The following is a 25,376-nucleotide window of genomic DNA, read 5'->3' as shown; positions in this document are numbered from 1 at the left end:
TCAGCTAAGAATAAAATGTTTCTTTCGCTTTAGATTTGGTGCTTTGACTGTGGATGGTGGCCTGCGGAATGTAGACTGTATCTAGTCAGTAAAGGAGCATGAAAGGACTGTTCATTTTTCACAGGAAAAAAAAAATGCTATAAGGGGCATTTAAATGCAGAAAAACCATTCTGTACAGCAATTTTTTTCTGCAACTCTAGTATTTAACAAAATTATGTAAATATGTATATACTGTAAATATAACAATTATATCAGTTTTTTGTTAATGTTTAAATAGAATTACTGTTAAGTTTTCTGACATGGTTATACATTTTATCCCTTTAAGAAACTATGGCAAAGGATTACGGCAAGCATAATGCTAAATAGACATTCATTGAATGTTGACTTTTGGGTCATGATTTACTTTTGTTTCTTAAAAGAGAATTTGTGGCTTGAACTAGCTTGCATTCAGAGAAGTTATGAATAATTTTTAAAACAGTGGTTCCGAAACTGTGGGGCGCACCCCTTTAAGGGTGTGTGGAAGAATGCTTTGGGGGCACACAGCAGGGCCCAGGTCAGTCCCCACAGGGGATGGGGTGGGAGTACCACGCAGCTGTGCAGTAATGCGGGAGGAGGGCATAGACAGATTCCATTACTGGTAAGGGGGGTTGCGACAGGAAAAGTCTGCGCACCACTGTTTTAAAGGGCGCTTGGGCTTCCCTTAATACCAGTGTGTTATTTCAGAACCTAGTCAATGACTCATGATCAACTACAGTACTTGAATGAAGACCATTTGATCTTGTCTTTGCATCTGTAATTCAATGTGAACAGCATGCATTTAGGACAAAGAGAGGAGATGCGTTTCTTCCCCCTTGTCTACCAAGTTAATAGTCCATTTGTTTGCGAGAAAATAAATTCACAAGGTTTTTAGTCCTGTCCATGTTGGGTGCCATGTTCTCCATGGTAATCATTTGGCTAAGTATTATGGGAGTTTAGTGTTGGAGTCCATAAATCACTTTGTCTTGCTTCAATGCTAGTTTAACATCAGCAAAATAACTTTTTTAAAAATGTACTTCTCAGAAAGGGACCAAAACCAACAAAGTACATTGTCACAGCTTATGACTAATAAGATGTTAAACTTGGGAGGGAAAATACAGTAATACTTTCTTACATCTGTGGTGCCCCATACTGAAGGCTTCTGGCATCTAACAAAAATTATTTGAAACCAAAAGCAGCTACTAAATAGAAAAGTTAGCACATTCAAAACCAGTAACTGCATGCAGCCCAACCCCAAATAGAAAGTTAATACTACACCCTGCTCCTCCAACACTGCACAACTCAGCCCAAAACATGGAGAAGAAAACTCTTATTCAAAACCTATGAAATTAAAAAGGAAGCAAATATCCTGAGTTTTGCCACTGATGTAGTCTGCTACATAATGTTAAGGAAGAGCATTCAAGGATCATGGGCCTTCTGGAGCAAAGACCTCATCCTTTCTCTTTTGAGACAATGCCATGGATGGCCAACAGTTCCATCTCTGCCATTCCTATTTGCAATAAGGCATGTAGGGTAACGTAGTTCCTGAGATAGATTAGTCCTAGATTATTTCATGCTTTTTATAACAACAGTAAAACCCTGAAGCATTCAACCAAATAAAAACCAGTAACAGGTACACATGTGTAAGACTCAGTTTTGTGATGTTTATTCCCCTGTCTTTCTGCCCCCATCACAGTATCAGAATAAAAATTTCAAAACATTAAAATCTATTTTATACTTAAAATAGAAATTATGAAATTGGTGCTTCTGGTTGGTTGCTCCAGTATTAAAGTAGGATATACACTGTTTTACAGTCTCTGATACTGGGTTGCTATCCTTGCTTATTCAAATATCATTTACCCCTACATATCGTAAAAGATTCTCCTCAGCTTGCAAACTTTTTGGAAAAAATTGCTCTGCAAAATTGGTGCAGCAATTTTGTTGACCAAAAAAAGAAGAAAAAAAATCCATTTTTTCTGGGTTAGCCATGTCATTTAAAAGTGTTTACTTAAAAGTATATAAATTATGGGAATATTTTAGAGCCTGATTGTGTTAGCATGCACATGAATGACTTCATGTCAGTAATCCTGCTGAATGTTAGTAAACTTTATGTGCACAGATGTTTGAAGAATCAGGTTCTTAAATTGTACGTAAATGTATATTAGAATCACAGATTATTTCTATGTCTGTTATTTTGCTCATTATTTTAAGGAATTTTAACTTTGTAAAACAAATTATATTGGTTGAAAGATTGAATTTTCAGAGAAAAGAATTGTAAGAGGAATAGAGGAGTCTTATTTCTCTTACATTGAAGCAGTCTGAATGGGGAGAGTTAATTGTTGTAAACATAGAGTTTGTATGCCACAGTGTACAGTCACTTACTATTTTCACAAGAATGGAAATTTTTATTTTTTTTTCTATCATGTTGCTTCATAACATGTTCATTTTAAAACACTGCTGGTTTTAGTCTTGTAAATCCACCACTAATGTATATAGGCTTGTTAAAATTGTTTTGAAAAAGTAATTTGTTACAAACTGGCTAATGGACTTGAAGTAATCAGTTAAGCATATTACAGATTACTTTCTTATGAAACATCCCTTATTGGCTTTAGTCCTTGATGCATGGTGTGTGGTGTACCATGAGATTGGCTGTGTTCATACCAACTGTCATAATATTGTCAGTCCTTAATATGGAAAGTAATAGGTTTGCCAAGACAGACAATTGATAGTATTATAGGGTTTTTTTCCCCCCTCTGAAACTGAATTACTACTTTAGAGTTATAGTGTTAAATAACTGATTAAAGTAATACATTAGCAAGCCTGTCTACATATTAATTGTAAAATTGCATGAGTGAATGACTGTATACATAAATATAATATCAACCACTTATTCTAAGGTGTGTCTTTAATTTCCAGGCTTCTTTTCATCATTTCTTTTCATTTTGTTTTGTAAAAATTGGCTTTTAATTTTCTGATATACTATTTCCCCCTTAAACTCAAATGAAATATAAGGAATAAAATTACAAGTTTCAAACCATTATTTAGATTGCAGTAGCAGTAAAAGTGTGCTCAGTACTGTCCTAATACAGAAAAGGGAGTTTCTGTCCTATACAATAATGGAAGTACTAGCATAGACTAGGTGCCAGCAGCAACTAACTTTTTTTACCACTGTATTGTTTTAACTTGTTCTGAGCAGTGTGGGTGTGCACATGTTGTGTCCTCTCAGTGCCCATTCTACCTGATATCTTTTCTGCACAGGAGCTCCCACTGAATCTTGTTAATTCAATAGCAGAAGTTTTAAGAAAAAGATCACTGTAGACACAGTATGTGGAACTTCATAAAATACCTACAGGGTATAATGCTACAGCATGGATTACAAAAGGCGGCAGGAAACACTTCACTCATAAACATTTTAAAAAGTTGAACAAGCCTTGAAAGGGAGTAAAAGTGAAACAAGGAACAAACAAGCTAGACAAACTGGTTTGGGTAAAATTAGAACCAGTCTCTAGCCAATTCTGAAACAGCTCGCTCTTTCATTTGACTGCTAAGTATTCCAATACATAACTTTCATGCATGTTTCCTACCTCTCACATTCTGATTTTGATTATTTTTGATGGATGTATTAACTGTAATAGTTCCAAAAAAGACTAATCTCCAACCAACCAACCTGAGACTAATTGTTTAATTGAAGCAGAGAGGAAAGGTATCAACCCGTAGCACTAGTGCTTTCCAAAAAGCATTATTGTATCTCTGGTAACAGAGGAGACTAGGGTCTGGTCTATGCATAAAAGGTTTACCACCACAGCTGTGTTGGTTAGGAGTGTGAAAAAAATCACAACCTAACCAACATTGCTATGTGGGCAAAAGCCCTAGTGTAGATGCGGTTCTACCAGCAAAAATATCCTTTTACCTATATAGCTTATTTCATGCAGGGAACTCTTGCCAGTATAAGCTATATTTCCACTTCGAGGATTTGCCAGAGTAGCTATAGTGGCAAAAAATCTAGTGTCGACAAGATCTAAGCATGCATGGAAGAACCTCTGCAGTACTGTAGCAAGGTCATGTAGCAACTGCTTTAGTTAAGGTTATAAAAGTTACTGTAAATCTTTTTCAATCATTCAAACTTTCTAAAAGCTTTGCGTCTTGAACTGAAGTTTTTCATGTTTAGTGCCAGCACAAAGTTTCTTTTGATTAATTGGAGCACACTTCAATCAAATCTGAGTTCTGTAGAGCTTAAAAAGCAAGTTTTCCTATTTAATAATAGTGCAACTTATTTGTATCACAAAAACAGATGAATTGTTACATGTGAAACTTTGTATGGCTATAGACTTGCTCTGCAATGTACATGATTCACTACAGTTTAGAAATATGGGGTGAAAAAATTAGAGTTGTTGCTCTTTAAAATTTGCCCAGCTACTCATATTAAACACAGCTAAGTTCTGAGTTATGATATGAATCCTGAATGTGCTGCATATGTGCGCAAAGCTAACTTAGCTTACCAATAAAATCGCTAGTCCCTTACTTGCTAAAAACCAGTACGGGCATTTTTTCAAAAGTTTAAAGGAATCCCAGAACTTGGAAAAGGGATCTCCCTCCTGGACTACTCCAGTATTCTCCATCAAACTACTTTTGCCCATAGCTTGGGGCACATTGGGACATTTTGCTATAAGGTAAAGTTTGTCTGTACAGGACACAGTTTTCTGAGCAATGAGTTCAAGACTGTGGCACAAACTTTCAAAAGAACTAATTAGCAGAAACCTTAGCACCTTCCCCTCTAAATCCTACTTCTTCCACCTTGTCTTCTCTAATTAACATGTACATTAAACAAACAAACTCTACTAAAATGAAATACTGCATTGTACATACTTCTCTGGGTGAAGAGGTTGAGAGCAAGAGAACAAACTACATAAGACAGACCTTAGTCATGTTCAATGTACTACTGGATCGGGCTCACGTACTATGGGGTTGGGGGCGGGTGGTATAAGAGTCTATTATGGTATAGTGGTAGCTGGGCCATAGTTAAGATTACATTACAGTTTTAAGAGGAATTTTAAACTTGTATTTGTAAAAATCTCAAAAATGGCAAAAAATACAAACTTTGAGCATTTTGAAATTTTCATGGTGTGATAAAAAGATGAACTGATACAGAGTTAAAAAATCATCCTTTCTGGTGATTTTATACACAAGATTGTCCCACTTTTCTTTGTACCCCTTTTGCAAGAAACCTAAAATACTATGCAATCTGTCTTTTGGGTACATTTTTGTTCCTTGTGTACTGATTCTTAGAATATCAGTTACACATTAGTAGTGTGTGTCTATAGAATATTTTATTTCTATTTAGTTATAACACAAGATATGTCAAATTTTAATTTGGTGACATTCGCTCTGGGAAGGAGCTTTCCTCAGCTGGGAAAGAGGAGAGCAGGAGTTTGTATTGTCAATTTTAAGTGCTCTTGCAATTCACTACCCTTATGATTGACTACACCCACAAACCCCAACCTAGAAGACAGGGAAGAGGTGTTGAAACTCTTTCCCCCTCGCCCTCTGCAAGCAGAGAATCTAGGTCTCTAATATGACAAACCCCAATCTTGTCCACTGCATCACACAGTTTCCTTTCAGAGTGAGTAAACCAGATTTCCTTTTCCTCTCTGTAACTACTGTAAACCACACTCCTCAAGTATAGAATCCAGGATTCCTAATTGCCAATATTCTACGGCTGACTGGTAAACAGTTGTGTAATCCATTGTTAGTGTGTCAATTCCTCTTCCAGTGGCTGTTCTAGAACAGGACTAGTAATTACTGTATTTCTGTAGCTCAAAAAGTAATGGCCTAAGCTAGGGATCTGAAGGTCAAAGAATTCAAATCCTGCTGCTCGACTATGTGAAGGCTGGCATGGTCACATGTGATTCACACAGTAAAAAGATGTTCTTAAAACAAGTTTGTACCTAAAAATCATGACAAACTGTAAATTATGGTATGGATCGCCAAAATGCATGTTTTGCATTTCACCTCTCTCTCTCACTTTGCTTGTAGCCTATTGGTCAAAGTGTGTGTTGTGTCCCCTCAGTGCCCAACCCAGAGAGGATGAGAGTCTGTAATAATTCTCATCATGAGAATGTGGCTTTTCAGCACAAGCCATAAAGACTCATGCTTTTAGCTCTGAAAGTTATTGTTTCAGTCACTGGTGTTGGCCAACATGGCAGCCATCACACTTTCAGGTGTCCATATTGGCATGTTTGAAGGTTGAGAGGAATGCTTCATACTGGCGGAGAAGGGGGAGAGCAACCGGCAGACCTCAGGGTATAATGTGTGAGCTGCTGCTGGCTGTATCCAGGTTCTGGAAGTCCACAACAGGCTGTGGAATGTTTCAGTAAGTGAATGATTACACAGACTCCTTCTCAGAAGTTCCCTCCAGATGACAGGTTATATCAGGGGTGGGCAAACTATGGCCTGCAGGCCATATCTGGCCTGCCAGCCGTTTTAATCCAGCCCTCTAACTCCCACTGGCAACCAGGGTGTGGGGCTTGCCCAGCTCCAGCCAGGGAGCAGAGTTGGGGGCCGCTCCACGCGGCTTCCAGAAGCAGCCACATGGCCCCCCTCTGGTACTCCAGCCGTGGAACAGGGTTGGGAGCCAAGCCATGCGGCTCCCGGAAGCAGCAGCATAGCCCCCACTCCAGCTCCTATATCATAGGAGCAGTCAGAGGCCTTCACCCTGCATGCTGCCCCTGCATCTCCCATTGGCTGGGAACTGAAGCCAATAGGAGCTGCAGGGGCAGTGCCTGCGGACGGGACAGCATGCAGAGCCACCGGGCTGCGCCATGCATAGGAGCCTCTTTTTGGGGCTCAGGGCTAAGAGTGCAGAGTCTGGGAGGGAGTTATGGTGCGGGAGGGGGCTCAGGGTTGGGATGCAGGATCTGGAAGGGTGTTAAGGTGCAGGAGTGGGCTGGGGCTAGGGGTGCAGGGTCTGGGATGGAGTTAGGGTGCGGGAGCAGGCTGGGGCTAGGGGTGCAGGGTCTGTGAGGGAGTTAGGGTGCGGGAGCAGGTTGGGGCTGGGAGTGCAGGGTGTGGGAGGGAGTTAGGGTGTGGGAGCAGGCTGGGGATGGGGGGGTCTGGCCAGGAGTTAGGGTGTGGGAGGGGGTTCAGGGCTGGGGCAGGTGCTTGGGGTGCGCAGCACTTACCTGGGGTAGCTCCCATTTGGTACAGGGTGTGCAGGTGCAGGGAGTTCATGTGGCTCATATTTAGCTTGTGATCCACTATGACCCCCAGATCCCTTTCCGCAGTACTCCTACCTAGGCAGTCATTTCCCATTTTTTGTGTGTGCAGCTGATTGTTCCTTCCTAAGCGGAGTACTTTGCATTTGTCCTTATTGTATTTCATCCTATTTACTTCAGATCATTTCTCTAGTTTGTCCAGATCATTTTGAATTTTAAATTTTGAATTTGTACTGAAAGAATGTCATGAAGCAGAGGCACAAGGAGGTAGAGTTAAAGTTGCAACAGTCATTTTAACTGGCTTCTTGACTTTGAAGGGCTTAACTCTAATGCTGCTACGTAGGAGATGCTCAAAAATAAGGTGTTTCGGTCTCCACTGCTTCCTACTCCACTAGCTTGCAAAAGATTAAACACAGAGCTCATAAATAAAATACATTTATTAAAAAATCTCAAACTTTGTGTAATGCTCTGCGATTGATGAACCCAGCCACCATTGACCAAAGCTGCCAGAATGTAATTGTCCTTGACCAATATACTTAAATTGCATTTTTGTCCTGTAGTTTTCAAAGCATTTTAAAAAAAGTGAAGAAGTGTTATTAGCATATTGCAGAGCACAATAAAAAAGAAGAGACATGAAGCAATCTGCAGGAGATGCAAGCTGATCTAGGAGATAACTCTCATGGGTTTAGCACAACAGAAAGATGGGCTTTGTTTCCAGCTCTGCTACAAAATTCCTCTGGGACGGTGAGAAGTCCCTTAGGCTCCCTGAGGTACAAAGAGGTTATATGTAAATAAGAGTAATATTTGACTCCCACCACTCTCCCCAGCAGTTTCTGGGAAGCACAGAAAATTAAGAGTAGGACTGTAAGTAATAAGACTAGAATTCAGAAATTCTTGGTGTCCAGCCCTGGGGAGGATATCCATTCTATTCAATATTAGCAAACAGAATTGTTTAGTGACAGGGTTGCATCATAACACAGCTTTGTCAAACTTGGACATTAATGCAAAACCTTAACAGTGATTTCATATGCTTTTATATACATTGTATGACAGATTAGCATATCTGACTGTCACACATTCCAAGCATTTGGGAAGTTATTCTGAGTTAGCACTGCTGAAATCACTGTCAAGGTTTTGGATTGACTGCAATTTTGATGGAGTTAAGATGTGAATTGGTTTTGGGTATCTGTTGGAGATTGAAGTGAAAGCTTTAAGGAGCATTAGAGTAAGTTATCAACAGTGATAAGGCACTATGAAGATGGAAAGGAATGCATGAGTTTTCCCCCTTAACTTATTTCTTTGTATTTAATATTTTGGGTTGCTGGGGTGTGTCCCCTCCTGACACAACCTTACCTGTCACTAATGTCGTTTTTGTTTGCTAATTGTCTAGGTTTTTTTTTTTTTTATACTGTGTTGGTGTATCTCAATGGATAGCTCCTCAGATTCAGGGAAATAAGGATCTGTACGTACTTGGGAATCGCAGGGAGAAACAGTGATTATGAAGTTGCTTCTATGTCAACCTGACAGAAGAATATGAGAGGCTTGTGCCTTAGTAATATCCTTTTGTGTGTAAGATTTTACCTTCATTTAAGATACTGTAAGTAAACATGCAAAGAGCAATATTCCAACTTTAGAAGTGACAATATGACCCAGGGAATAGAAATTGTATGGCAAGCCATGAATGCTCACAAAATTGGGGTTGGGGGTGCGGGCTCCGGGGTGCGGCCAGAAATGAGGAGTTCAGGGTGCAGGTGGGGGCTCCAGGCAGGGGAGTGGGGTGTATCAGAGGGTGAGGGCTCTGGCTGGGGGTGTGGGCTCTGGGGTGGGTCTGGGGATAAGGAGTTTGGGGTGTAGGAGGGTGCGCCAGGCTGGGACCGAGGGGTTTGGAGGGCAGGAGGGGGATCAGGGCTGGGGTGCGGGAAGGGGCACAGGCTTCGGCTGGGGGGTGCGGGCTCTGGGGTGGGGCTGGGATGAGGAGGTTGGGGTGCAGGAGGGTGCGCTGGGCTGGGATCAAGGGGTTCAGAAGGCCGGAGGGGGAATCAAGACTGGGGCAGGGGGTTGGGGCACAGGAAGAGGCTCAGGGGTGCAGGCTCCGGTTTGTGCTTACCTCAACCGGCTCCCAGAAGCAGCGGCATGTCCAGGGGCAGATTTACCATGAAACACACAGTGCCCTGGCACAGGGCCAAGCACTTGGGCAGCTCAGCAACAGCATACCCCCTGCAGGGGGGCTGCTCCATGGGATGGGGGTTATTGGATACAGGAGAGGAGGGAAGGAGGCTCACCTGCAGCTTCAGAGAAGCAGGTGGGAGGTGCGGGTGGTGGGAGCACTGCAAATGCGGGCCGGAGGACTCAGGAGAAGCACAGAGCAGCTGCTTCTCTCTGGCTGCGTAGCTGCCCCTGCTCCTCCTGAGTCCTCCAGCCTATGCTTGCAGGGCCGGATTCAGAAAGGGAGTGAGGCTTTAGGGGCTGCAGACCTCGACCCTGGGGCCCACTAAGCCCTGGGCTGCAGCCCATAAAGCCCTTGCATTCCAGTCCTGCCTGGGAGGCGGCTCTGAGAATCATGGCCAATGGGAGCTGCGGGGGGGGTGGTGCCTGCGGGGCAAGCACAGGACCAGGTGGAGCCACCTGAACTTCCTACACCTGCACCACCGCACCAAAGGGTGCCGAAGCTAAGTGCTCCAACCCCCTGGCCAGATGCCCCATCCCCAGTCTGTTCCTGCACCCTAACTCCCTCCCAGACCCTGCACCCCCAACCCTGAGCTCCCTCCCGCACCCTACCTCCCACCCAGCCCCTGCAACCCCAACCCTCCAGAAGGAGAATGCAGGAAAAAAATGAAAAAGGGGAGGGGGGAAGGAAGATGAAGCTGAGCACAGGGCCTCACTAACTCCACATTCACCACCGGGCATGTCCCTCCTCCTACTTCTTCCTGAGGAACTGCACGCGGCCCCGTCCGCAGGCACCGCCCCTGCAGCGCCCATTGGCTTTGGCTCCCGGCCAATGGGCGGCGCTTGGGGCGGGGGCAGCCTGCAGAGCGGAGGCCCCTGACTGCCCCTATGACGTGGGGGGGACCACGCAGCTGCTTCCAGGACCCTCACATGGCGCGGCCCGGACCCTGCTCCCTGACTGCAGCGCCGGAGAGGGGCAAGCCGCAGGCCCCGTATTAAAGCGGCTGGCGGGCCGGATTCGGCCCCTGGCCGTAGGGCGCCCACCCCGGGGATCCCACCTAGTCCTGCCCTGAGTGCAGGGGGCTGGACTCGATGACGTCTCGGGGTCCCTTCCCGTCCTCGGAGTCGAGATGGCCACGTGCCATTTGTGTGGTCGGAGAGTTCTAGGACCTCTCATGGCTTCTGCATGGTACCGTCTAGGCATTGCCCTTCCGAGGCTAAACAGCCCATCCCGGGAACTTGCACGAGTAAACCGGATCCCTGACCTACAGCTGCTCCGCTCCGACCGGCCGGGCCCGGGCAGAGGCGGGAGAGGGCTCGGTGACACCGGATCCGGCCGCCGTCTCCGAGCGGCTGCCCTGGCTGTAGTGACACCTGATTCCCCGGGCCGAGGTAGAGGAGGGAAGGGGGCAGTGTGGGACACGATCCCGCTCCCCTGAGCACTGGCAGAGGGGCCCTGGGGCCCCAGTCCCGCCTCCCAGCCCAGGCACTGGCGGAGGATGGACGGGGCTCGGCCCTGGTCTGCTCAGCGCCCGCCCTGGGCAGGTGCAGCCGCTGGCTGCGCGGTGCCTCCTGACTGGGCGGCTGCAGCCGGGCGAGCCCAGGCGGCGCGTCCTACCTGAGGCGCCTCCCGAAGCTGCGGGCTGCGCATGGCGGCGGCGGCCCCCCAGCCCGGCGGGCTCCCGCGGGCGAAGAGGAGGAGGCTGCCGCGGGTGCCGGTGGTGAGGGCGCCCCGGGCGGCCCGGCCCTCCGCGCTGCCGGCCCTGGAGCTCTTCGTGCCGCTGGGGGAGCAGCAGCCGCCGCCGCCGCAGCCCGGCGCGGGCAGAACCGCAGCCCCGGGCCCGCTCTGCGGCCGCCGGCGACCCGGCCCGCAGCGCCCCCGCCACGTCCGGACCATCTTCGAGCCCGAGCCCGAAGGGCAGCGGCACCGCTTCAGGCTGCAGGAGGCGATGAGGACCTGGTGCGACCTCTGCTGCCATTTCATCTTCTCCCGGAGCCTGCGGTGCGCGGGTGAGAGACCCCCCCCTTCCAGCCCTCCACCGCTGGTGGCCTCCCCGGCCCTCTCCCCTGCCCTTGGCATCTTCTCTCTTCCCCCTTCCCTCGTCTTGTCCTGCTTCCTCTTCTCCTTCTGCTTTTCTCACCCCCTCTTCTCCAGTGGTCTCAGCTTTCCTCCTTCCGGTTCCCCTCCTTCCCCCGCCAGGGACAGGGCGATGTTGGGTTAGAGCCATGTTCAGGCAAAACTCCATGGTCTAGGTCTGTACCTCGCCTTGCACAGGGCCTTTGAACGTGGTTGGGTGCCTGACACGACCCAGCTAAAGCTGACTGGGATCCTAGTTTGGTCACAGTCGTGCTTAAAGCAGGTGACAAGGTATGAAATAGGATTCAGAGTAGCAGCCGTGTTAGTCTGTATTCGCAAAAAGAAAAGGAGGACTTGTGGCACCTTAGAGACTAACAAATTTATTAGAGCATAAGCTTTCGTGAGCTACAGCTCACTTCATGGGATGCATTTGGTGGAAAAAACAGAGGAGAGATTTATATACACACACACAGAGAACATGAAACAATGGGTTTATCATACACACTGTAAGGAGAGTGATCACTTAAGATAAGCCATCACCAGCAGCGGGGGGGGGGGGGGAAGGAGGAAAACCTTTCATTTTTTGAAATAGGATTGTAAGGCATCTAATGACATGAGAAATATCTACAAGTATTTGCTGGTGTAAACATCTGCGAGGGCAAGAAGCTGCTTAGGGTGGTTACAAGGAAATACAGGGTGACTGAGTAATGGGGTGGAATTTAACAGAAACATTTAGGTTGTACATCAGGAAAAACTGGCTAATGTTGAGATCTGTTCCTGTGGAATAGTTACCCAAAGGGTGTGGTGGGAGCTTCATGACTTGGAACACTTAAAACTAGACTAGACAAAAAACTGAAAACGCACAGTAGGGAACAATCTTAAATTGGCAGAGGAATGGATTATGATTTTCTAGATCTTGCCCAGCTCTGACTTCTGTATTACCCAGAACTGTTGTAGGTAGAATCATTGTAATTATTATAATTTTTCATAATCTAGAAGTTAGAGAAGGAAAATGTATTAGGTCATCTAGTCCACCCCTCTGCCATCACAGGGTTGTCCTTGCAGCATGTTTTCCGGTAGCAGGGTTTTATTTTTGTATTATTTCTGATGTGGGGAAGAGGAAAGCCAACTACTGGGTTTTAAGTACAACCATTTTCTTGAGATCTCAACTAGTTTTAGTTACATCTCCATCATTTTCAGTCTCATTTTTATGTTGTCATTGTTCCAATAGCATACTTCATATATTTGTATAGGTGTGTTTTTGAAAGTTTGTACATGTAACAAAACCACTAGAAAGAAAACAATAGTTATGCTCTGTGAACCTGCTTTTGTGTGTGAAGACTGGAAGGAGATGTGAGGTGGTTTTTAACCTGGTGCTCTGAAACTAATTTTATCTTGCTCAGTAGAGCTGTTTTGCAACCCAATTTTCAAACTATACTTCCTCCTTTTAGCAGAACACCATAGTACCTACCTTAGATACAACAGATTTGTGATATAATTTATGGAAGTGTGTGCTATGGACCAAACTAACCTTCCTTGAAGCCGTCCTGAATTTCAGTCCAGACAAATGTGTTTTCTTCAGATCACTGACACCATGGACAGGTTTGTGGTACATCCTCAATCTGGTTTTCAGCAGTAAGTATCTTAAATTTGTTGAAGAGACACCATCAGTCTGAAGCCTACTCAATTTTACAAAATGAGTTAAAAGTAGCTTCAGATACTACACTTGCCCTTGCAGCCGCCTGCTAATTTTTGTCATTTTAGGACCACATTTGTAATCTGATGTTAACACTGAAAATGCCTTTTTCTGTTTATGTGTATTAAAATTAGGAGTTAAGATGGGATAGGACACTGGTTCAGGTTTCTTCAGAGGGGTACTGATATGTCTTTTGCTGTTTACACAACAAACCTAATGTGAAGGAACCGCATGGGCACAGTAGGATCCAAATAACTATACACAACGTGTAAAGCCAAGCGCCCTAGCTACATATATACACTGCTGCTGTTGCTGGGTTGTGGTAGCTTCTGAAACACAAAAGACAAATGAGGGCCACTAGAGGGCCAGCAACCTCTTTGAAGGGGTACTACCCAATTCCTGCTCATTATCTGTACAATGAAGAGTAGTCCACTCCCATACACTTGAGTTTTCATGTGTCTTCTATAGAGACAATATGCCATTAACTATGTTTTTAATTTGTGCACTTTCACTAGCTAGTCTTCAGCTTCTCATAATTCATTTTAGACTAAGATGTCCTTTTCTTCTAGCAGGTGAAATACTAATTAATTTTTCCATTCTTTAGTTCTTTCATTTTAAGTACAAAACTGTAATATAAAGTACATATACACACCTCCTGGTTATTATTTGTTACTTTAGGAAAATGTTCTGTTTAAAATTTTTAATGTAGTGCTTTTGAACAATTCTAGTTTAACATCCTTGCAGTCTGAAGTTTTCTTGTTGTCACATAACAGGAGTAGGATTAGCAGCTGCAGTGCACGCTTCCCCACACTATCCTACCAATGTCACTCTACCATGTTTGGTAACGCCCATCTCTATGCTTGTGACTATACTAGCCTTTGTTTCTAAAATTTCACTTTATTGCTTACAGTACTGTAGTCCTAATGGTGGTAGGAACAGTGGGAGTTTTACTGAACATTGAGTTGCTTGCATTTTTACCATCATGCCATCTAATCCTGATCTGAGCAAGTCTAGACAATGTGAGAGCTACCTTGTCTAAACTACATCTCCCACTGAGGGGGGGTGCAATAGGGTTGGCAACGTTGGGAAATTTTAGGGAAAAAGCCAATGAAGCCAAGGAAAAGGCTAATGAGAGGGTAGTTGTCTCCATATCATTCACTGCTTCTGCTTTGGCTGCTATTGTATCAACACCCCTTTGCATCTTATTCAGTTTTAATACTTGTATTCAGTATATTGAGGGGCAAAGGTCTCCTTGTATGACGATTGCTGTCAGATCCATTCTCAGTGAAATAGTTCCAGTTAAAAAAACTGAAACAGTTGTCATACTGTGCTACTGAGATTAACCTAGTGTAATCCTCAATGGACTGAAGAGTTAGACTTCGTGAACCATTATCTCCTTTGCCTTTGATTAGCACCTGATATTTGAAACTCAGGGAAGGACAGAAAGATCAAAGGATAATTTTCTTATATACCATTCCATTCTGGCTGAAGAGATGGTAGTAAACTTGTATTGTTTTCTGTTAAAGTGTAAGAGTTGCTTTAATTATTCTCCTTGGCGCTCCAGCTTTATGCAGTATGCTATTGGTTTGAATGAGACTATATATAACTTGACTGTGTGTGAAAAACAGTTTAGGTTTGGTATAATTATGAGAGGACCCATAATGTTTTTATATAAAAATTGACATTTTTTAAAAAATGTGGTATTTATTAGCTTATGTGATGGATCAAATATTCTATTGCTAGCAGGAAAAAAAACCTTAAGATTTCAGCCTTGATAATGTATCCTCCAGCGGAAACTTTCCTTGCACAGACAAAGCTTTCAGTGATTATATCTTCTCTAAAACTAGCTCCATCTTTATGACTTGCAGTACTTCAAGCAGTTCTGTCAAATTGCGGTTTCAGTAGCACAGGAAATGGGCAGATAAATAATTTATAACCTCTACATGAATACATCTTTTTAAAAGCTGTAAACAATAGCTCAGATACACAGATATTTCAAGAAGCTGATATTTCACAGTTTTGTAATATTTTTCTTGTATTGAGGCAGTCATTGGCTTTATTTTTTTCAGCATGAACTCAAACCAAAGCCCAAAATACTAGAAAATCCTGGAGAAAGGGTGGGGGCTGGGAAAAGCAAGCACATGGTGAATGATTTTACCACAAAACTGGAAAATGGTAATTTCATGCCATGGCCATCAGCATCATATTTTTTACAGCCTACCCTTCTGCAAGTATTTAGAGGTCTGAGTCTAAACTAGATCCAGTAGTAATGGTTTATATTTATCTATCATCCCTTCCATTTGAGGATCTTACAACACTTTCCAAACATTGGGCCAGGTCCTCACCTGCTATCAATTGCCATATGTTCACTAACTTAAATACACTGATTTGAACCTGCTGAGGATCTGGAATATTAATGAGTTTACCCATGCTATTATAATTCCCATTTTATTTATTGGAGAGCTGAGACAGAGAGGTTATTGTCTTCTGTGGCTTTGGGAAAGTCATCTCTGATAGAGCCAGAACTAAAACTCAGATCTCCTCACTCTTAAGATATGTCTGTATTTACACAATATTTGGATGTGTAAGTCTCCTCTAGTGACTTTCTAGAGGCAAGTTATCCCCACTCCTTTCCTCAGCTCCTCCTCATCTTCCTTCTTGTTGTCAGATTGAGTGGAGTTTTGTAACTATCGTGGTGAAAATTAAATGAATCAGCAACAAGAGGTAGGGGGCACACAAAGAGACATCAGGGTTCCGACCTTTCACTCTACTCTAGTTCCCAAAAAACTGACTATTTGTAGAGTATATATGTGAGTATTCCCAAGTATGAATTCCCCTCCATTAGCTGTGGTATTTGGATAGGCTTGTGATTAAAGTACAGTGGGGCTGGGTGCAATTGTGCCAGTGTAGACAGAGATGTCTCTACCAGTACAAGTATCAGAGGGGTAGCCATGTTAGTCTGTATCCATAAACACAATGAGGAGTCCGGTGGCACCTTAAAGATGAACAGATTTATTGGGGCATTAGCTTTCGTGGGTAAAAACCCTCACTTCTTCAGATGCATGGAGTGAAAATTATAGATACAGGCATAAATATACTGACACATGAAGAGAAGGGAGTTACCTTACCAGTACAGCTATGCCAGTACAGTAGTAGCAATGGTGGAAGTTGCAAGGTCCAGGCATTTTTACCACTGTATCGTTGAATCCTGCAAGGGGAACTCACTTGTGTTATATTGCCACAATTCAACAATGAGATATTCTGACAGCTGAAGCAGAGGGAGGACTGGCTGACTAGCAGGCTAGGTCTGATATTGCAATTCCAATAACCTAAAAATGTTTCCATAGTTATACAGAATTTAGCAGTCAGAGGAATTCCTAAATGCTTTAAAACTCACTTTACCAACCACTAAAATGATATGTACCCAGTGTGTTAAACAGTGGACCACACCATTACACCACATTTTAGGAAAGGAAGTGAAAAACAACAACATTATATTAAACACAGATAATTTAGTTCATCACAATGTAGTTTACCTAAACAAAAACTAGACTAAGATGCCAGGACTAACAGCCCTACTTTTGCCAAAAATGTCTTGGGTTCTCTCATGGTCACAAGAGTTTTATGTCTCATTTGAAAGTCAGCACCTCCAACACAGCAGCATCTCCCAGCTGGATCACTGGTATGCTACTGGGAAAGTAGTAACCATGTACCAAATCACCAAGATATTCCAGGATCACCAGAGGTGGTTGGTTTTTTTGTTTGTTTGTTTGTTTTTTTAAAGTTTTTTCCATCCAACTTATGACCAGGATCAATTCTGTTTGGTTTGACGGCTCAGACAACATCAGAGTTTGAGGTGCTCTCACTGTAGACAAAGGAACATACAATTAAAGAGAATGTCAAAATAAAACTAACTCAAAAAGTTCTTTATGGCCATATCAAGACAATGCACTCAAATAGCATGTGCACACAGGCATGCATGTAATTCCAAGATCTTTGCAACGGGGATTGTCTTTGTGTCTGTTGTATTTAGCACAATGGAGTCATGATCTTCATTGGTTTCAGAGTAGCAGCCGTGTTAGTCTGTATTCGCAAAAAGAAAAGGAGTACTTGTGGCACCTTAGAGACTAACAAATTTATTAGAGCATAAGCTTTCGTGAGCTACAGCTCATTTCATCGGATGCAATGATCTTCATTGAGGCTTTTGGGCCCTACCACAGTACAAATAATAATACAGAATTACTACATTGCCTGAAGAAATGTCAAGGACATGACCGGGATATCAGGTCAGAACTCAGTCAGGTCTAATGGTCAGAGCCATGCGGCTAGCCAGGCCTGGAGTTTAGATCAGAGCCAAGGATCAGGGCCACAAGATACCCCAGGGCATAGTCAAGAGCAGAACTGAGAGGGTCAGAACCATGATCAGAAGCCAAATACCTGAGCCAGAGACTTGGTCAGGAAGAAGAGCCAGGGGGTATCAAGGATGGAGAAGGGTAGGGTCTGACACAGACATAAGAGCAGGTTGGGCAGGAGGAGGCTCAGGAAGCAGGACCAAGCACTGCTGTGGCTAGGAAACACATTGAGCAGTTAGCAAGTTGTGGCTGTTGCTGGGTTTAAAAGTAGTTAGCTCCACTCCTCCATCAATCAGGAAGTGCAGTCAATTAGTCAGCCCCTCTAAAGATCAGCTGTGTCCAGTGTGTTGCTAGGAGACTGCCCCTGCTGCATCTGGTTCCCTCACAACTAAATACTAAGGAACCTGATGTTTTGGGGGGAATCATACAATATCAGGGTTGGAAGGGACCTCAGGAGGTCATCTAGTCCAACCCCCTACCCAAAAGTCTTGTAACTGTTTGTTTTCAGACATGTGCTAAAGACTGAAACATATTTTTGAACAATTTGAATGAATAAGATCAGGATAGAAATATACAATTCAAAGGAAAATGTTCTTCAATTTCAGAAGCAAAGGGACAATGAGTAATGTGCACCATCAGCAAAGAAGCAGATCGTATTTCTTAGAATAAACTAAAACAACACTGATTGTATCTTTATCTGGAAGGACATCAGCCCAGAAAGACAAATCAAGTGTTATGAATTACTTCTGTTAACAAGAGACTTTGTGGTTGAGCCCTTGTTGCTGTTTTGGGTTACTTTTCAAGAGAAGTCTTTCATTTTTTAGGAGACCAGAGCTGCACAAAGCCATCCTAACCTTCCCATTCCTAATTTTCCAGGTTAAGAAATAGACAGAAACTCCAGATATGCATAATGCTGTTGTCTAGTTTGACCTATACGGACAAATTGGTTTGAGACTTGTGTGGTCTGGATTATTCAGATTGAAACTAATTTAATTGAGTTATAATAAAATACAATTTTTGTCTTTTTTTTTTTTTTTAAAAAAAATCCAAAATATTGAATGTAAGAATTCAATGAAGTAATATTCGTTAATTGCTTGTGTTTTGCTACTGGCATCATAATTTAATATTATGTAGAAAATGTGGTGTTCTTGTATCATGTGACCTGTTCTGGCATTTGGAAAAAAATAGGTGTTTATATTGTTGTTAGGTGGAAAAGACAGATTCTTAACTTTAGGCTGCCAGGAGTTGGAATATTGTTTGTGGGTTTGGAAGAACAACATTTTTTAATCTGGTTCATGGATTGTGTGATGAGTTTGGTCACAGAGACCCGCTTGGGACCTGATGTGCTGAGACTACCTCTGAGCCCATTTTCCCTGCCAGCTTGGGGCTTCAGTACTTTGTCTTGTTGAGCCAGACAGGCTAGCCTGCTGCAAACACAGACCCAGGTCTCAACCACATCCCCCAAAAGCTGCAGACTTAACTGAAAACAGCTTAAGAAGTGCTCCTGTCTTTAGCACCCGGACACCCAGCTCTCAATGGGATCCAAACCCCAAATAAATCCATTTTACTCTGTATAAAGCTTATACAGGGTAAACTCTTAAATTTTCCACCCTCTATAACACTGATAGAGAGAGATGCACAGCTGTTTACACCCCCAGGAATTAATTACTTACTCTGGGTTAATTAATAAACAAAAGTGATTTTATTAAGTATAACAAGTAGGATTTAAGTGGTTCCAAGTAATAACAGACAAAACAAAGTAAATTACCAAGCAAAATAAAACAAAAACATGCCGGTCTAAGCCTAATATAATAGGAACCTAAATGCAGGTAAATCTCACCCTCAGATATATTCCAATAAGCTTCTTTCACAGCCCAGACTCCTTTGTAGTCTGGGCCCAATCCTTTCCCCAGTACAATCCTTGTTCCAGCTCAGGTGATAGCTAGGGGATTTCTCAAGACTGCAGCCCCTTTGTTCTGTTTCACCCCCTTATATAGCTTTGGCACAAGGAGGGAATCTTTTGTTTCTCTGGGTCCCCGCCCCCCCCCTCCTAAATGGAAAAGCAAGTTTAAGATGGATTCCAGTACCAGGTGACATGGTCACATGTCCTGGGAGACCGCAAGCCTTCATTCTTCCTGGTCTAACTCACAGGAAGGCTTGAAGTAAACAGCCATTTACAACTAGTTGTCCTAGGTGATAGGAGCTGTCAAGATTCCAAACCACCCTTAATGTTCCACACTTTGCATAATTGCAATAGGACCTCAGAGTTATATTTCATATTTCTAGTTTCAGATACAAGAACGATACATTTATACAAATTGGATGATCCACACTCAGTAGATTATAAGCTTTGTAATAAGAAAAGGAGTACTTGTGGCACCTTAGAGATTAACAAATTTATTTGAGCATAAGCTTTCGTGAGCTACAGCTCACTTCATCGGATGCATCCGATGAAGTGAGCTGTAGCTCACGAAAGCTTATGCTCAAATAAATTTGTTAATCTCTAAGGTGCCACAAGTACTCCTTTTCTTTTTGTGAATACAGACTAACATGGCTGCTACTCTGAAAGCTTTGTAATGATATCTTATGAGAGATCTTTTGCATTAAGCATATTCCAGTTACATTACATTCACACTCATCAGCATATTTTCATAAAATATGGAGTGCAACGTCACAGAGTGGATGCATGCTTGTTGCAATGGGAGTAAAGTGAGTGATTTTATATATACTAGCTCTACATTTCCTAGTGCACACATCTCTGGAATAGTTTTTCTTTTTCCTTTTCCTTAGTCTGAAGGCTGGCATTATTATTTATAATACACTGGTTCATTGAAAAATGTCACTGATTATTTTCAGGAAATTTATCCATGGTGATTAAATGTTTTATTTTTTTAGCCTTATTAACAGCATGGGTGTGTATTTCCATATACTATATTGTGTGATTATTATAAGTGTATTTTTAAAGTATGCAAACCATTGCATATCTGAACAAAGACAAGTTAGGGAACCTAACTGTCTATACAGAGGAGAGTCCCAATTTTAGGAAAAGATTAAATCAGATGATATTTAGAGTCATCATCAGTTAAGAATAGGCAATTCCTTTTAAGCATTAAGTGATGAAGCAGTTCTGGGAACTGCCAGACACTCAGTTTAAAAGCTGGCACTTATGAAATGAAATCTAATGCTTCTGAAGACCATACCCTGTATATGAAATTAAATATATACAAGACAAGTAATACTGGTAAAATCTTTGCTGGTATAGCTGCATCTACACTAAAGGCTTCTGCCAGCACAGCTATGTTGGTCAGGGGTGTGAAGAGGTCTGTTCCTTGACAAACATAGCTATGTTGGCAGAATCCCCTAGGGTAGACACAGCCTAAAAGATATGTCAAACTTGGGCTATATAGACTTTCTTGGGCCCTGATGCTGCAGAGATCTTTGCACAGCCAGACCCCTGCTCCCTTGGATAACTCAATTGACTTCCATGCTGGCAGATCTGATTGCAGGATTGAAGCTCCATTTTGTAGTTCCTTTTATATTCTTTAGTTCTTTCCTTACTGCTTAGATTTGATTGCTACGTTCTGCTGCATAAAGAGTATCGGGTTATAGTAAGGTGTTGGTTTGTCTTTTACAGTTAAAATGCCCCAAACAAGAATCTACTATTTGCATTTCTCTTTCTCTCTCATTCAGAGGATCTTCCATTTTCCCCTTCTCATCACCAAAAGGATCATTGGCGACATTGCATTTTTCCACCAGAAGGATGTGGTGGAGAAGGATGTGAAGAGCTCATTAATATCCTCATAGCACTTGCAGGCCCTGCTATCCTGGGATTAAAGGAACCAAGTTTAATTTTTAACAGTATTTTATGATGATACTCAGAATATTCAGCACAAAGCTATTACTGAAGCATAACAAGCTCAGTGCAGGTTAAAGGGATATAAGATTTAGATATTCTCCTTCAATATGTAGAATATGTATGTAACCAAAAGTCTTTTTGGTGTGTGGGAAAAAGAAAAACACCTAAATCAAACAGACAAACAAATAAAAACCCAGTGTGTATCAGGGTATTCTAAATGCCTCCTAATTGGCAACAAGGTTGAGGTCCTCCCCTGAAGAAGTGAAGGTAAAATGTGGAGAGAGAAAGCTTAAGTGTTTTTAATATATTCCTCTCAAAAATATTTATTTTTTTCTCTTTGAAACAAATGTGTATAACGTACTCTTGAATTTTATACAATAACAATTTAGGCTCCAGGTGCGCTCTTAAAATGTTATTCTACAGAGTGAGAACTGAACCAGCCTCTGGATCAAACTAGAAAGGGTTGTTTAGTTTTTTCTTAGGTGAATTGTCTTACAACATCCAGATTCTCCACATTAGAAATATCCCAAAAATGTTTTTTGAAAATCAAATTGCATTGTGTATGGGTCATACTTGCATTCAGAATATTTTATTTTACTGTTGTTACACAACAATTAATGCTGCTCAATATTTAGTAGAGAAAGTGTTCTGCTACTTGGTCATTTGGCCTAATGGGCTCCAGGCCATTCATCACTTAACTGTAGCGGAGCCATCATTTCCCTTCTCCCCTTGTCAAGTTCTATCCTCCCTCCTTTTCTCTTGGACAGTTTCTTCCTTCCCCTTGTTAATCTTTCTCCCTCCTAACTTGGCTACAGAAGCCACTTTTGCAGTGGTTCTCTTTCTCTGGATGTCCTAGGGCAGTAGTAAGCTTCATGGAAGGTAAGCTTTTCAGGACAGATGTATTTGTACAACATCTAGCACAACGGGGCCTCAATCCTGCTGACTGACAATGAAATTGAGGTGGGAGATCAGTGTGCCATCTCATTGGATGAACTTATCAGGATATTTAAGTGTAGGTTGGCAATGTCTCTCAGGAAGTAAATAATGACACTTTATTTGTCTGGATGGAGTTTTGGGCTGACAGTTTAGTTTTTCCTAGCTTACTCTGAATACTGACAAACACCTTTTTTGGTTTTGCTCATTAGTGTCTCAAAACTCCAAATGCAAGCTTCAAAAAAGGATACTTACAGTATTACACTAAGTAAAGTAGGTTCAAACTAATTTTGTCTTAAACTGACCAAATTAGAATGCAATAATATAAGAACTATAATCTCTAATTGATAGGTGATAGGCTTCATGGTTAATACAGTAATATTTTCTGTTTTCTATCTTTGACCCCGTTCCCTTTGTAGATAACTCTGTACAAGCTCCCAAAGAGAAATCTACTCATTTTGGCACAGAGCTAAACCAAAGTGTACAGGCAAGGTGATCTATCATCCACTGAGTCTAATACTATGTGTCAAATCATATTATAAGACTGCTCAATATTCCCTCTCCAGTCCTAGCCTTTGGCTTTATTTTCCTCTGTGTTCTAGAGTGGAACTGCTTACAAGAGTGACCTTTCTTGCTGACTGTCAAATCAAATACCAGTCACTTATTATTAATTATTATTACTATGACAACAGTACCTGATAGCTGGCTAAAATTAAGGTTAATTTGCTGTTTCCATTATAACCCTCTCTTTTATGTCTAAGCTTTTCATGTTTAATTCATACACACACACACACAAGAGTACATCTACAACAAACTACCTTAAAGAATGTTAAAGTTGCAGTGTGAAGCACAACATCATTTCCCAAGAATTAGCCCATTACCATCATACTTAACCACATCAATGTATGTATACCCTCTCTAATTTTCATTTCAGCATTATCACTATTCTGGCTTGACATCTTCACATTCCAAACACCAAAGAATACAAAATAAATCACATACTCCAAGTTACTTACCTTATCAAAAATGCAAACAAACTTCTCCTGTATATTTATATTGTGAGTTATAAAAAAATCAGCTGTTACGCTGTACAGTGCACAGTATAAACAAAAACAGCCACAAATATTATTGAAATATTCACAAAGACACTTGTTTCAAATGTATGTTCATAATATGTTATATAATGAAATAACAAATTAACTGTTGGAGTTAAATTTGTACTTTGCAGTATGATTTTCTATCTTCAGAAAAGCCAGCAAGTAGCTCAGTGGAGTTAGACAATTGCAGGGAGTAGAAAGGCTCCTGAAGGAATCCCTGGGGTGGTGGGTGAGGGGAAAATCTAGAGTTTATTATGACTCTCAAGCAGATGGCCTGAAGGTTTAATCCCGGAGGGAGCAGGTTAGGAGGGAAAAGGAGTAGAGAGGCTTGCCTTGAATCCCAGGCTGATATAGTCCCATTTTACAGAAGTGAACATTGGAAAAACAAAAGAGATTAAGTGACTCACGCAAACTCACCAAGATTCATTAGAATTGGGACTAGAACTTGAGTTTCTGTTTGTCTGCCGTGAACTGAGTCCACTAGATCACTGGTTTCAGAGTAGCAGCCATGTTAGTCTGTATTCGCAAAAAGAAAAGGAGTACTTGTGGCACCTTAGAGACTAACACATTTATTTGAGCATAAGCTTTCGTGAGCTACAGCTCACTTCATCGGATGCATTTGGTGGAAAATACAGAGGGGAGATTTATATACACACACAGAGAACATGAAACAATGGGTTTTATCATACACACTGTAAGGAGAGTGATCACTTAAGATGAGCCATCACCAGCAGCGGGGGGGGGGGGGGGGGAAGGAGGAAAACCTTTCGTGGTGACAAGCAAGGTAGGCTATTTCCAGCAGTTTACAAGAACATCCGAGGAACGGTGGGGGATGTGGAGAAATAGATCACTAGATCACTGTTTCTCAATGACTGGTCCGTGGACTGGCGTCAGTCCCTGTGATCTCACTGATACAGTTTAGGAAGGCATCAATCTGGTCCATGGCATCCAAAAGGTTGAGAAACACTGTACTAGATCACACTGCCAGAGTACTTGAAATCATTTTTGGTTTACTACAGTGGCAGGACTGGACATGGACACAGCTATACAGTATGAGACTCAGTTCTTTGTTTAGGTCTTTATTTTAGAAGTGTTTTTCAGGATATAATAATAATAATAAGTAATATATCTCAGGATATCTAAATAATATTTATTCCTTTCTCAACTTGAAAGATTTGTTGTTTGATTGGGTTTATAGAGATCCTGTTGTATTAAACACTTTTGGCCGTATCATCCCCTCCCACAGGAGAAGGAGTACTTGGAAAAACTCTAGGGTGTTGACCCGATGGCATTCCCAGTGCACCAGAGAGTCAAGGACATGGTACTATGGCTCTACAATTGCTGTGGGCCAGCTGCAGGGAGAACTGGTACATCCATGCTATTCACTGTTCTGCCATCTCCCATGACAAAATGACTCCTTTGGTCAGCATTAACATATCACATGCTAGAATTTCCATGGGTTAACAGAGAGGAAATGCACAGAGAAAGTTGCATAGGTTCATAAAAAAGAACAAAGCTGCTTAAGACCATCTTTCCCATTACATGCTTTCTGTACAGTTTTGGACCCAAAAAATGAAGGCAATATTTTGGCACTTTAACAACAGGTTACATCCTAATCCCGAAAGCCCCATTCCTTGTGTAACTCCCACTGAAGGCAGTAGGAGCATTGTATATGGAACAGCTGCAGGGTGTTCAGTGTTCGGTGATTTAAATAGACTAAGTAATGCATCTTGGTGCACCAGAATGATTGTCAGGTGCAATGTTAATTTAGTTGGTTTTAGCACATTTTTATGTCTTTCACTTATGACTATATAATTCATGTAATATTTTTATAAGGTTTCTGCCATTTTTCTCCTTTCCCTTCTTAGTCCTTGTTTTCTTTGTTTCAATGTGACATTTATATTTCTGGTATATAAATAACGAGAAATCTCAGTATTTCAGTGGTAAACATGGGGCCAATATGTGTGAAAGAC

The 25,376-nt window shown here is 42.2% G+C and overlaps 2 protein-coding genes across 9 annotated transcripts in view; both read left to right on the top strand.

Moving 5' to 3' along the window:
- The window catches only part of TBK1 (TANK binding kinase 1), a 57,357-nt gene extending 57,233 nt beyond the window's left edge, over window positions 1-124 (top strand). For all 8 annotated transcript variants that reach the window (XM_038387679.2, XM_038387641.2, XM_043493931.1 and 5 more), the window contains one exon: window positions 34-124. In XM_038387679.2, the coding sequence (XP_038243607.1) occupies window positions 34-85 (52 nt within the window). In that variant the 3' untranslated portion in view covers window positions 86-124. The remainder of the gene's footprint in view (window positions 1-33) is intronic.
- Window positions 125-10,406: 10,282 nt separating this feature from the next.
- The window catches only part of RASSF3 (Ras association domain family member 3), a 157,955-nt gene continuing 142,985 nt past the window's right edge, over window positions 10,407-25,376 (top strand). Inside the window, exon 1 of the mRNA XM_038382213.2 lies at window positions 10,407-11,402. Within this exon, the coding sequence (XP_038238141.1) occupies window positions 11,042-11,402 (361 nt within the window). The 5' untranslated portion in view covers window positions 10,407-11,041. The remainder of the gene's footprint in view (window positions 11,403-25,376) is intronic.

This window comes from Dermochelys coriacea, chromosome 1, assembly GCF_009764565.3.
Source record: "Dermochelys coriacea isolate rDerCor1 chromosome 1, rDerCor1.pri.v4, whole genome shotgun sequence".
Taxonomy (NCBI): domain Eukaryota; kingdom Metazoa; phylum Chordata; order Testudines; family Dermochelyidae; genus Dermochelys; species Dermochelys coriacea.
Note: the sequence above shows the minus strand (reverse complement) of the source record. Positions and strands in the feature narration are given on the sequence as shown.